The sequence below is a fragment of the Artemia franciscana genome, chromosome 17, assembly GCF_032884065.1.
Source record: "Artemia franciscana chromosome 17, ASM3288406v1, whole genome shotgun sequence".
NCBI classification, from domain to species: Eukaryota; Metazoa; Arthropoda; class Branchiopoda; order Anostraca; family Artemiidae; genus Artemia; species Artemia franciscana.
The window spans coordinates 26,058,098-26,071,304 of NC_088879.1; the positions used below are offsets into that span (position 1 = coordinate 26,058,098).

Consider the following 13,207-nt stretch of genomic DNA (forward strand, 5'->3'; position numbering starts at 1 on the left):
CATGGCTCACTTTCATGGCTCACTTTGATGGCTCACTTTCGCGTACTATGATATTATTTATTAAGTACTATGTGTTTATTTAAGTGCAAAAGGAATACTGGACGAATTATTAGGGAGAAAAAGTATATTAAAAACTCAAGATTTCTTAATATTATATTTTATCAAGTGAGATTTCAGCTAGTTTTAACTGCGGTTAAATGTTGTTGCTTTTAAAATGACACTACCCGTGGAAAGAAATTTTCACTAAGACCTTAACATATTGGTTACTTTTGTAAATATAGTAATAACAATTTGCAGTGGAAATACCTTTAATTGGCCTAAGATCAAAATTATGCTGGAGTACCACTAATTATAGGCAATTATGGAAACCGCAAGAATGAGATATCAGGCCGACTGAGAAGCTCTGGAGAGAGCCAGGACAGAGCTCGAAACCTAAATACTTGAATTTCTTAAAAAACAAACAAATGAACACGGAACAATTTTGATCATATTCAGAGTATTAAAATCTATATAAAAAAAAGTTGAAACTGAACAATACACAGCGAGGATAAGGCACAGCAGAGGAAAACAAAAGAAATGAACAAGTTGGCACAGATATTGATCCATTTATACAAACAAATTAATTTACAATATAACAGATAACAATAAAATTAATTCCTACTCAAAGTCATTACACCAAAAGACCATCCAAGATCAAAACAAATTATGTATACAGACATGTTTTGAGCAATTTAGATGTAAAGTTACTAGCTTATATTGAAAGTGAAAGTATGTATAATAGTAATTTATTTCGAACCCACTATAAACAACAAGTAAAAGTGGAGTAAAGAAATACAAAAAGAAAAGAAAGAAAAAAACCCACACACAAAAACAGTCAACCAGAACAGACAAATTGGAGAAGACAATGAAATGGCCGAAACTTTGAAAAAGAAAAATAGGGCAGTTCCTCATGGGACTATTAGTATGTAGCTTCGAACAAATCGAATAAAAGCCATCAAAGGAGTTCTGAGGCTTCTTTAGTTGATATACAAAAAACCAATAATAAAACAATACCTCATCCATGCAATAAAGGGGCAAATACAAAATTCAAAGTATATCGAAAAAAAGCTATTTTGAGAGTCTTTTTTACGGTTCATAATGATTCAGCAAAAACAAACAGAAAAAAAAAATGTCAAAAATTAACTATGTAAGAACTTGAGACTTTTGTCCCCATTTGAGCTGAGGTGATAGAAGGATTATAGATTAATGGATTTCACATTCTCAATCCAGCCTTTTTTTCAAATGTGCCCCCTTAACTAACGAATGAAGTGATACGACAAATCTAAATTAAAACGGTTGAATATATACATAAAAAAATTTTGATTTTGGATGGTCAAAATTATATAAAGAAAAAAAAAATGAAGACAAGCAACTTAAGTCGCCTACGTCAAAATAAAATATTTAAATTTTTTCACACGTTTGCTTGGACATATTAGATATAGTGGTGGCTCACCCGGTGTACCCCAAGGTTCTCTGAAGAAAATCACATGGTGTTAAGAGCATTCATCATATAAAGCTCAAAGCTTATTAAAATTAGTAATGTTGACTTAATAATTACAGCGCAAATTGAAAAAATCTCAGAGTTGCATACTTTGCAAAGGAGTAAAAAAAAGAAAAAAAAGAATTCCAACACTAGATCCAATGGCGATATTTGGGAAACACCTAGAGATCTTTTCTGTCACTAAAGAAAACACAGTATTTCGACCGTTTTTTGACGCATCATTTAGATCTCTCAAAACATAATTACTTACTTAATGTCTTTTGATTTGGATATTTCAATTATATCCAAAACTGAGCGGAACTAACTGATGTATTTACACATATACAAAAGCTCGAACAAACATAGTGAGGGATTCGAGTGCAAATTAAGGGTAATAATAATAACAAGGGCGAAGAATAAGCACTAATTAAAAGTTAGGTTTTTTTTTGTGGTTAATGTGAGTTTTGAGTGAATGTCTCCTAAGCATCCCTTTTCATTATATCCTAAGCCTTCCAAGGCGCTTCATCGATTTCAACATTCTCAAAAATTTAAGAAAATACGTGCTGTTTTCTCAGTACAATATGAATATATTTTTAATTTAGAACTTTTTCAAAACTTTTAAAATGGTTCTGAAGCAGTTTTCGTGTTCATCATATCCTAAGTCTTCCAAGCTACTTCATCGATTCCTATCTTTTCAAAGATTTAAGAAAATATGTGCTGTTTTCTCAGTATAATATGAATACATTTTTAATTTTAGAACTTTTTCAAAACATTTGAAACGGTTATGAAGCAGTTTTCGTGTTCATTATATCCTAAGCCTTCCAAGGCGCTTCATCGATTTCAACATTCTCAAAAATTGAAGAAAATATGTGCTGTTTTCTCAGAATAATATGAATATATTTTTAATTTTAGAACTTTTTCAAAATTTTTAAAACGGTTCTGAAGCAGTTTTCGTGTTCATTATATCCTAAGCCTTCCAAGACGCTTCATCGATTTCAACATTCTCAAAGATTTAAGAAAATATGTGCTGTTTTCTCAGTATAATATGAATACATTTTTAATTTTAGAACTTTTTCAAAACTTTTGAAACGGTTCTGAAGCAATTTTCGTGTAAGGTGAAGAATCACTTTTCGTACCGTGTAAGTTTCTGAGTTTTAGACATGAATCTTTGTAAGCTTCTTCAGTATTTTTAAGAAAACAGCCAAGCTATGTGAATGAAAACGTCGAGGACTTTAAAAAATGGATATTTGAGCTGATTCTTTAGAGTTTCATTCGCCTACCTGAGTTACTTTCTTTGATATAGGAAAGAAATTATGCTAGGAAAGCCGTTGTTTATAGAAATGCTATAAATAACTAAAGAGACATAGCTTCAGAGATTTGAGTAACCCCTTCCAATAGACATGGTAGCATGTTCTAGTTAAAACTTTAAAAAAAAGAAAAAAAATCACAGAATACTTCAAATTCACATCACTAATTAGCATTTAGAGTATATACACTCAAAATTGTATCTTCACTAGGCAGAATGAAAATGTGCAAACAAGGAACAAATGAAACGAGTGAACTTTTTACAAGAGAAACTTGCAAAATGAGATAAAAAACCTGTTATTTCCCTCAATTTCAGAGGCTTGCAGTTGCATCTTTTTGTTTAGATTAACTAGTTGTCCTTGAAAGCTTTGAACGTTACATTAAGAATTTCTTTAGTTATTCTTATTTTTAAATAATTTAGATAACAATCTTAACCTGGTTGAGCACAAAATTACACAAGTTGAAGAATTTTTCACCATAATTTGTGGTATTGAGCAATAAGTAAGGAGTCAAATTTTTAACATAAGCAAGGTTATTAAGCCAACTAGTCCCGAACATGGATCAGGACCTTATGGAGAAACCAAGAAAACTATATTAATCTCGATACAGAAAACCAGACAAAGATACAAATAAAAACAGAAAAACCATAAGCAAAATAGGTCGAAAACATTCTTCTTCAGTAAAATTTACGAGTACGAGTAAAGCTACTCTTTTTAACTATTTGGGAAGCTGTGGGGTTTTCTAACCGACTAATGAGGTACGAGGAATATTCGTGCCTCTTTTGCTTTGATTCATTAAACCCTCAGATTATTTACTGTCAAAAATAGAGGCATCATTTAATGAAGGTAGGGTCTCGTCAAAGTGTTAGGCCAGATATTCAACAAAATCGACTCCATAAAATATGAGACAAAACCCCATGGTATCGACAATTTTCAAAATATTTTGTGACCAACTGGTGAAGCACCTGACCTTTCAGCCAGTAAAATCTCCCTCCCCCCCTCTTATGCAAATATTGGGGCTAGTAACGTCTCCAGTCGAGACCAACAGTAATAGCTAGTTGCAGCTGTTAAGAAAATTATCAAGACAAATAGTACAAAAGTTTATCAAATTTGTTTTTTTACGCTAAAGTAAAACGCACCCTGTAAAATATCCCTCGCACCCTGTATAAGATCGGAATAAAGTAAGCCCTTTTTAAAAATAAACCAAAACTTAGAAGTCAGAAAGTATCTTAAACATAGCTCTCCCCCTAAGTCTAAACATGATCAGCTGACCATTACTAAACCGTAAAGATACACCTCATATCTTTTATCTCAGCTATAACTCACCTTAAAAAAACAAACATAGATTTTGTCGGGTTTTTTGAAACATAACCAGCAATCCCATTTCGTCCCATCAAGAATATGGGTAACAAGAGGGAAAAGCATACCCATTTCATCCTTATGAGGAAGAGGGATTGGTTTTCCAAACAAGAAAAGAGAACTAAACTCCTAGGCCACTAATTTTCAAATATTATATGGGAGGAGGGGGGAACCTTCAAGACAATATCTGGGAGATGTTGAGGGATATCACCTTAATCCCTTTTTAGTTTTTCATAGATATGAATTAAAGACTACAAAGGCCAGGAAAAAACAGATCTGATACAATGATATCACGGCGTCAAAAAATTAGGGTATCAAAAGATCACATTTCTAACGTAGAAAAAAAAAAGATCTACCCATTAAATTCTCCGTTTAAGAAGAAGGAAGTCAGACTTGCGAAAAAAAATTTAGCTTCATCCAAATTAAAAACAAAAATTAGTCACTGAAGCGTAAATCTAGAAAAGTGGCATCGCTGTCACGCTTTTCCATGGTTCTGAGACAATTACCAAAAATTGTTTGCTAATCTGCTCTTAAAGGGGGTATCCACAGACGATGTATGTTCCAGTACACTTTGATCATCGACATTACATGATGTTCCTTTTGGGAAGGGTTTACCAAACAGTTTTTGGCAATTGTATCATATACCTCTATATGATAAATTCCACCACTTTATGTACCTATAGCTGTCATATCAACAATAAGATTTTTCATACTCCAGTAAAATTAAACCAAATGTAGATAAAACATTTAGAAGTTTTAAGGAAGAAAGTGGTGGCAGGGACATGGACATGGTAATCGAACATGTGTGCGAAATATACGAATAGAATCACGATGCTTAAAAAAAAAATATAGACAAAATAGAGATTTTCAAAAGCCCCGATTTGCAACTGGAACTGACGGTGTCAGTAAAAGAAAGAACCAGAAATAACAAAATTATCTTAAAATCTATCACGAAAATAAATTATGGTGACGATACTTAACGATGAAGTAATCATAGAAAACCAAATAATTGAGTTGGGTTCACGTTTCGCTGAAATATTTGATCTTGCGTTCTGACGCTAATAACTTTTTCTCAAAAAGGCAGGCTAAAGTAAGAATTTATGAATTATGCTATTAGCTGTGTCCCCATCTACCCTGAGTACGCCTATTCAATGAAATGGTTACAAAAAGAAAGCAAAAAAGCGATCCAAAGTACGACTGTGTGACAGCTAGGGTATCAAGATAGCCTGGGTTGCTGTGATAGACTGGGCTGATCAAAGTTCATATTCGCTAAATAACATTTTTTCCACAGTTAACACATACATGTTGACTATAAAGTATACCAACAGATACATATATTTATAACATACGTTGTTACATATAGGTGTAACGCCTAGGAGGAGAGAGAGGGTTGGAAGGTGTTTTCCAAGAGGGTTAGACCAAAAAACAAGAACCAAGTTTGGACTGTTATTTTTAGATTTTTCCAAAGAAAGAGGGTCAATGTCGGGGGACTGCCCCCCACCCACAATGTGCAGGTATGATAATACAATATACATTACCAGTGTGCATATTTTATACGAATATGATACATTACATAACTAGCATCTAAATAAAAAAGGAAACCAAGGAATGAAAAACGAAAAATGTGGTACACTTCGAAACAAACTTGCGAATCACTAAGAGGGAATTCACGCACGGGAAAAAAAAACTTTTCAAAAAGGTAACACAACCAGCTTTTCAATCAGACTAAAATTGCATCTTCTCCCTCTTGCACTGACGTGACGCTCGTATCTGAGAGTGTGGGCACAACAGAGCGTGAACTTTTAGACCTCACACGAGCTGACTTGATAAATTGTTTATCACTCTTTTGTTCAGGGAATTTGGCCTTTTTAATAGCATCTTCTTTCATTTTAACCATTTGACTCACAATACTTGAAGTGGATAAACTGATTTTGGGCTTACTCCCTTTTGATGACTCTTCTGGTCGTTTCTTGCAAGAGCTTTTGGATTGTTCATTATCACGCAGCTTTCGACGCTTCCTATCCTCATATTGGCTTGATCCTTCAGATATCACTATAAATATTTATAGACAATAACTTCACAGGTGTGTGAAAACTTTTCTTATTTGCATTTTTTCTTTTTTGCAATTATTTTGTATGTTTACTATTATTTCTACTGACTACTCATCGCAGCGCAAAGTAACCTGAGGTCAACACAGCTACATACGCTCCTCCTCTCCCGCAATATGAAAATTCTTGTAATATTTGACAATAAACTTACAAATAATAGTCAAAGCAATAGCACTGACTTAGTTAAGAGCGATATGTTTCGCATGTATTTTATTTTTGTCAGGTGTCATCATATTGACTAGATTACCGAAATAATCATGAAGGAGGGCTGATCGTTCTCTAATTAAAAGTTCTAGGGCTCAATAAGATACTAATATAAAAGTACCCAACACATCTTCAATATCTTTTGTGACTAGGACGCCCCCGGTCCTAAATGACGTTAGACTACGATTTCAAGATAATCTATATATATAAAAATAAGTTGTTTGTCGACTGACGTCAAGTTTGTCCACTGACGTCATTATAAGGATTGAGCATTATGACGCCATGTATGTATTTTGTATGTTTGTATATGACGTCAAAGGCTTTGTATATGACGTCATTATAAGTATATAAGAAGGCGTTTCAAAGAGAAATTTTTAGTACAGATCTTAAAATGACAGAAGAAACAGCCGAGGAAGCTGCTCAAATAGTTAATTCAAAGAGAAATTTTAGTATAAATCCCACAATGGCAGATGAAACAGCCGAGGAAGCTGCTCAAAGAGTTAACGCCAAAAGGCTTGCGGCTAAAGAACGCAAAACCGCGCAGTTAGATGAAAATCAACCTGGACAGCGAGAGTCAAAACGTATCTAAACTGAAAATGATAGCGATGATGATTGGGTTTGGGATTTTGACTTGGATAAGGTTATCAATGCCTACCAGATTTTAGTAAAAAAAACAAAGGTTCGGCGATATGTATTTCATAGTGACGAAAGACAAGCCAAGGTAAAACAAACCAAACAACTTGAAAGTGATACCGATGATAACAGAAAAACGACGTTGAAAGGACTATCGTTTCCCAGTTGCAACATCGCCTGTGTCTTCCGGCAAAAGTTGCTCTCCTTCATCTCCTACAGAGTTTTGGGAGAAATACAAATCGCAAATGGCCGAGAATATACTCCACCGAATACGGCTAGAAAGGTCAGATATGACCTTGGACTTTACAACAGAAATTTATAACTGCATTTTAGTTATGATTGAAGATTTGTGCTTATCTATTGCGAACAAACTTTTCAAGCATTTGGGAATGCCTTCACCTAATCGTACTGCTTCTATTTCTACATGTGTAGAATGGGATCGTGAACAAAGTTACAACACAATTGATCTATTGTCGTATGTTACAGACCGGGACACAAGGAATATAAATGACGACCGGGACACTCAAAGAGAAATTACAGACCGAGACACCGGGACACAAATGACGACTGGGACTCAGGGAATATAAATGACGACTGGGACACAGGGACACAACTACAACAGGGACGCCGGAAGGGCATATGGGGGATATATAAATGACGACGGGGACTCAGGGAATATTCGATTAGCAATTACCATCAGCAAAGCCCAGGGGCAATCATTAGAAAAAATATATATATATATTATATATATTATATATATATAATATATATCTATATATATAAAAATAAGTTGTCTGTGGATGTGACTGACAGGTGACGTCATGTTTGTGTGTTGACTGACGTCATGAAGTTAGTTGTCGTCATCTTTGTTATGACGGTGACGTCATTAAAGATATTTAAGACATGCGTTCACGTAGAAATCTATTAATGTTTAACTTTAAAATGACTGATGAACTTACAATGGCAACAGCCGAGGAAGATGCTCAAAGAGTCTATGCCAAAAAACTTGCTGCTGATAGAGAAAGTCAGAAAAGAAAGCGTGCCGAAGAATCAAAAGAACAGCAAGGAAACAGGCTTGAGGCTGATAGAGAAAGAAAGAACAGAAAGCGTGCCGAGGAACTACCAGAGCACCATGAAACCAGACTTGCTGCTAAAAAAGAAAGTGAAAAAAGAAGGCGTGCCGAGGAATCACAAGAACAGCAAGAAATCAGGCTTGCTGCTGATAGAGAAAGTAAGAAAAGAAAGCGTGCCGAGGAATCAGAGCAACCTGAAAGTTATCGCCTGGCATTCAGGTACAGCCCAGTCGATGATTATAGCTTGAGTAGATGTGTTCAAATCGGGACTATGTCTAAAATTTGTCCCTATTGCAAGGCCTTGAAATTCAATGGTGAAACAATGGGAATGTGTTACGCCTCAGGAAAAGTTAAACTTCCTCTATTGGCTGCACCACCAGAGCCATTGAAGACTTTCCTTACTGGAACTACGTCAGAATCTAAGCGTTTTTTGTCACAAATCAGAAAATATAACTCATGTTTCCAAATGACGTCGTTTGGAGCCCAAATCGAGAATCCAGATCAATTTATGTCTACTTTCAAAGTAAAAGGGTAAATTTATCATAGAGCAGGGTCCCTTCTACCATTCTCAGGCGAGAATCATAAATTTTTACAATTTTCATCAGTGATAGAAATTCTGAATTGAATGCACGTTGCGAAATTTCTCCCGACGTTGAAAGGACAATCGTTTCCCAATTGCAACATCTTTTCCACGAAAATAATAAGTTAGTGCGTCTGTTCAAAACAGCCATCGATTTGATGCCTACTGATACGCATAAAATTGTTATTTCCGCTGACAAAACGCCTCCTGGCCAACATGTGCGTAGATACAATGCTCCAACTATCGACGAAGTGGCAATCGTTATGGTCGGTGATCAGTTTTTACCTCGAGATATTATTCTTCATAAGCGAAACGCTCAGTTGTTAAGAATTGCTGAAACTCATCGATGCTACGATGCCCTACAATATCCTATCATTTTTTGGGATGGAGCCGACGGCTATCACTTTAATATTAAATTGATGAATCCAGCCACTAACAAAGAAATGAATAAGAAATGCAGTGCAATGCATTATTATTCCTATAGACTAATGATTCGGCAGGATGAAGAGAATTATATTTTAAAATGCCGTGAATTGTTTCACCAATTCGTCGTTGATATGTATGCTAAAATTGAATCAGAACGTTTGCTATATATCCGCCTGAATCAGACCAAGCCTGAATTTGCATTCTACAGAAACTCCCACGTGCAATATTTCCAAATCATCTGGGATGGGTAAAGTATTGCAGCAATGCAAACTTATTATTTGGGATGAGTGCACAATGGCACACAAAAAATCGTTCGAGGCTCTGGATCAATGCTTGAAAGATTTGCGAGGGAAGTCGAAACCCTTTGGCAGCACATTAATATTGCTTGCGGGAGATTTCAGGCAAACATTACCTATAATACCTAGATCAACTCCTGCAGAGTTGTGTTCCCGTGTCCCGGTCGTCATTTATATTCCCTGTGTCCCGGTCGTCATTTGTGTCCCGGTATGAAATTTCATCAGTTGACAAACATGACGTCAGTCGACAAACAACTTCATGACGCATACAGCTCAATCCTTATAATGACGTCAGTCGACACACAAACATGACGTCACTCGACACACACACACACACACACAACTTATTTTTATATATATAGAAGATATATATATTTATATATATATATATATATATATATATATATATATATATATATATATATATATATATATATATATATATATGTATATATATATTTTCACAGGTGGGACACAGGGACACAACTACAATGGCGCGTAACTAATATGGCGCGTAACGACTTACACGCGCGGGGGGGGGCTTGGGGGGGCGAGGCGCCCCCACCAACTAGGTGTTGGTGTGGCGCGAAGCGCCACACCAACAGCTAGTATTTTAATAAGAAAGGTCGACAAGTCCGAGTCATTAATTAATGGTTTTTCAGTTGAATTTTCAGCGATGATTGTATGCCAAATTATTTTTAGTCTTCGCAATTGCCTGAAATAAATTCAGTTTTGAGGATATTTACAACAATTTATTCGAATTTTTAAAATAAAATTTGACACTACAACACTGACGCTAAATTAAAAAATTTAGAATCTATCAGTTATTCCTGGAACACACGGGCCGTTGAATTTGAATGACAAGTATTTATAAGGAACTTTAAGACTTTGGCGTAAAGAGCTAGGGTTGAGAAAGAACCCCCCCCCCTCATATACAGAATAATATCTGTTCATTTTAAGCTTGAATGTCGCTCTTTGCTTTCCGCTGCCAAAACTCGTTTGTCCTTTAATTAATTTAAAAGAGAGAGTCGTTAAACTTCAGTAAATAATCCTATTTCCTTATATATTTTCAAAAAAAAGAAGCCATTTTGAAGCTTTCAATATTTTTAAGTACAAAACATAAAATATTGTTAAAAGTAAAATTCACAATAGAGGCAAAGAAAAGAATAAAAAAAAGATTATTACCAGATAGATCTGATCCAGGAGAAGGTGGACATTGTAATTCATCAAGGCTACCTAATGGGTCCAAATCTAGGTCAGTTGATAATAAGTCATCCTCGGACGATGTACGCGGCAGTGATGGTAAAACAGCAGCTAAATTTTCAATATCCTCCTTAAAATTAAATTATCCGGTATTTAATGCTGGAAATTATATGCAACTAATATTAAACACCAACGTTGTCGGCTAATCCAAAGGTAAGGTAAGCAAGTAGGCAAGGGGTGAGCCGAAAAAAGTATTATAGAAACTAATATAAAATATTAATAACATCGATAACTTATCATATAAATAACATAATAAATTACTAATAATTCGCAAAAAAAACTTAAATAAGTTTAATGAGCAGTAGTACTGGAAGTACAAAGTTTTAATTCGTATCAATAGAAAGTATACAATAGAATACATTAGCACTAAAAATCCAATGACAATATTCCTTGTTTTTGGAGAGAAAAATCTAGACTAATAAGAATATAAATTTCTGGGGAGACAAAAAACTCCACCTTTTTCAAACCCGATTAGTTCTTTTGGAAGACATATTAAGCAAGTAAAAAGAACAAAAGTTTTTAAAAGACTTTTTACAGGCTAACTCCTGTTTGTCTGTGCTTCGTCCTTACAAAAGGTCCATATACAAAAAGTTGGTATGCTACAAAGTGTTTGGATACAAAAATGCCAAAAGATGAGACAACTATCAGAGCTTTTCTATTTCCAACGCATACAATGTGTCTTCTCGCGGTTCTCTTAATCAACAGAATGTTCTCGCACCCAATAACGTACGTTGTCTAACAACGAGCCGTACATTTTTGACTACAGCGCTAACGGTGGTGGGCTTTGAAATTAAAAAGCTAAGCCGAAAAGAAATAAAAAGCCGAAAGGCAATCTGACATACGGGTGTATTATGATTTAAAGCAACATCTAGATGGGAATACAGAAATACATCCACACTTCAATTTTTCATGAATCAGATGCGTTTATAGCTGACAAAATCCTGGCTAAGTGGTTGGTGCGCTGGGTTGGGAATCCTCTTTTCTGAGAGACACGGGTTCGATTCCTGGCGTGGCCAGTTACTTGGTTTGGGACAGGGGTCAGTGGCGTGACGATGTAAGCTCAGCCAGAGCCAACCCAGCTTTACATGGGTATCTGGAGAAATCTGGAGACGGTAAGCAGGAAGGGTGTGCAAAAATAACTAGATGGATGGCCCCCAGCCCCCCATTGTGCTTTTTGGCTGAAGGGCCATGAAACGGAGATTACCACCGCAGTTTGGACCTTGAGGGTCTAGTGCCGTCATACTTATTTACTTACTATTTACTGCATGCGCTGCTATCAATAACGCACACATTGAATTGTTGGTAAAAGTACCTTATAAATAGAATTGTTGTTTGTAGATTCTGATGATATTTTTTTTCATGAAATCACCTTCTTACAACTTTGTTGCTGATAGAAAAACTGCTTATGAACAATCCGTTCTCACGATGCGCAGATCATTATCGATAACAATTGTGATAACAAAATTGGAAAACTGTATATCTGTTTGTGTCATCACTTTGTTTCTCCTAGGATTATTCCCTTTCACCCTCTGTCATCCAAAAAAATCTCTGAGTTCTAAGTGTATCTTAAATAATGCTGAAAAGGTGGTATTTTGACTATGTTAATGTTCTTATTTTGACTTTTGACAAAAGAATTGAAAAAAGTTTAAATTTGTAACTTTTAAGTACTTATTTAAGTAATTATTGTGGATTTAAATACAAATTTTTATTATTAAGTTACTCATGTAACTTGGATTACTAATTTAGTTATTAATTATTGTAACTTTTTCCAGTGTTTTTTTTTTTGTGTAAGTGTAACTAAGAGCGGCAGAGAGGGCCTTAAATGAAATTGGAGGCCTTCTCCACTGTGAAAACACATTACTGGGCTACATACGAGAAAAGAAACAACTGTGTATGTTTTCATTCGGAATCACATGCAGACCTTATCACAGGTCAAAATTTTAAGAATCTTTAATTTTTTGTTGAAAAATTGCACACGAAGAAAGAGAGAGAGAGAGAGCTCCTTACCCGCAACTGGAGAATTTGCTGCGTCAAAAGTTCCTCTTCTTCAGGTGAATTATTTCGATCCAGATAGCTGGTTGACGGGCCCTCTTCAGAGAAATTAATTGGTTTTAGAGGTGAAGATTCCCTAGAGGGCGTTCCCTCCATCTCAAGCTAAAAAAAGAAAAAAAAAAGAAAAATATCTCATAAGGGAAAATAGTACAAACTAACATTCTTAAAGGCCCTAATTTTAACTGAATATGGTCATTTTAATTGGTTATTTTAATAGGTTATTCTAATTGAATAACCCATATATTTATTATTGAATAACCCATATAATTGTTAATGAATAACCCATAGGGGTTATTCATTTGGTGATAGCGAAAATTTTGATAATGGTCCCTTTTTATATTTTCATAGAAAAATTTGTCCCACCCTTTACAAGTTTTGATATGCGTCGGT

General features: G+C 35.1%; 1 protein-coding gene across 6 annotated transcripts in view; it reads right to left on the bottom strand.

Annotated features, from left to right (window-relative positions):
• Positions 1–465: 465 nt before the first annotated feature.
• Positions 466–13,207, bottom strand: part of LOC136038070 (unconventional myosin-IXAa-like) — a 266,020-nt gene continuing 253,278 nt past the window's right edge. For all 6 annotated transcript variants that reach the window (XM_065721055.1, XM_065721054.1, XM_065721050.1 and 3 more), the window contains 3 exons: positions 12,773–12,919; positions 10,688–10,835; positions 466–6,234 (listed from right to left, as the gene is read on the bottom strand). In XM_065721055.1, coding sequence (XP_065577127.1) covers positions 5,903–6,234; positions 10,688–10,835; positions 12,773–12,919 — 627 coding nt within the window. In that variant the 3' untranslated portion in view covers positions 466–5,902. The remainder of the gene's footprint in view (positions 6,235–10,687; positions 10,836–12,772; positions 12,920–13,207) is intronic.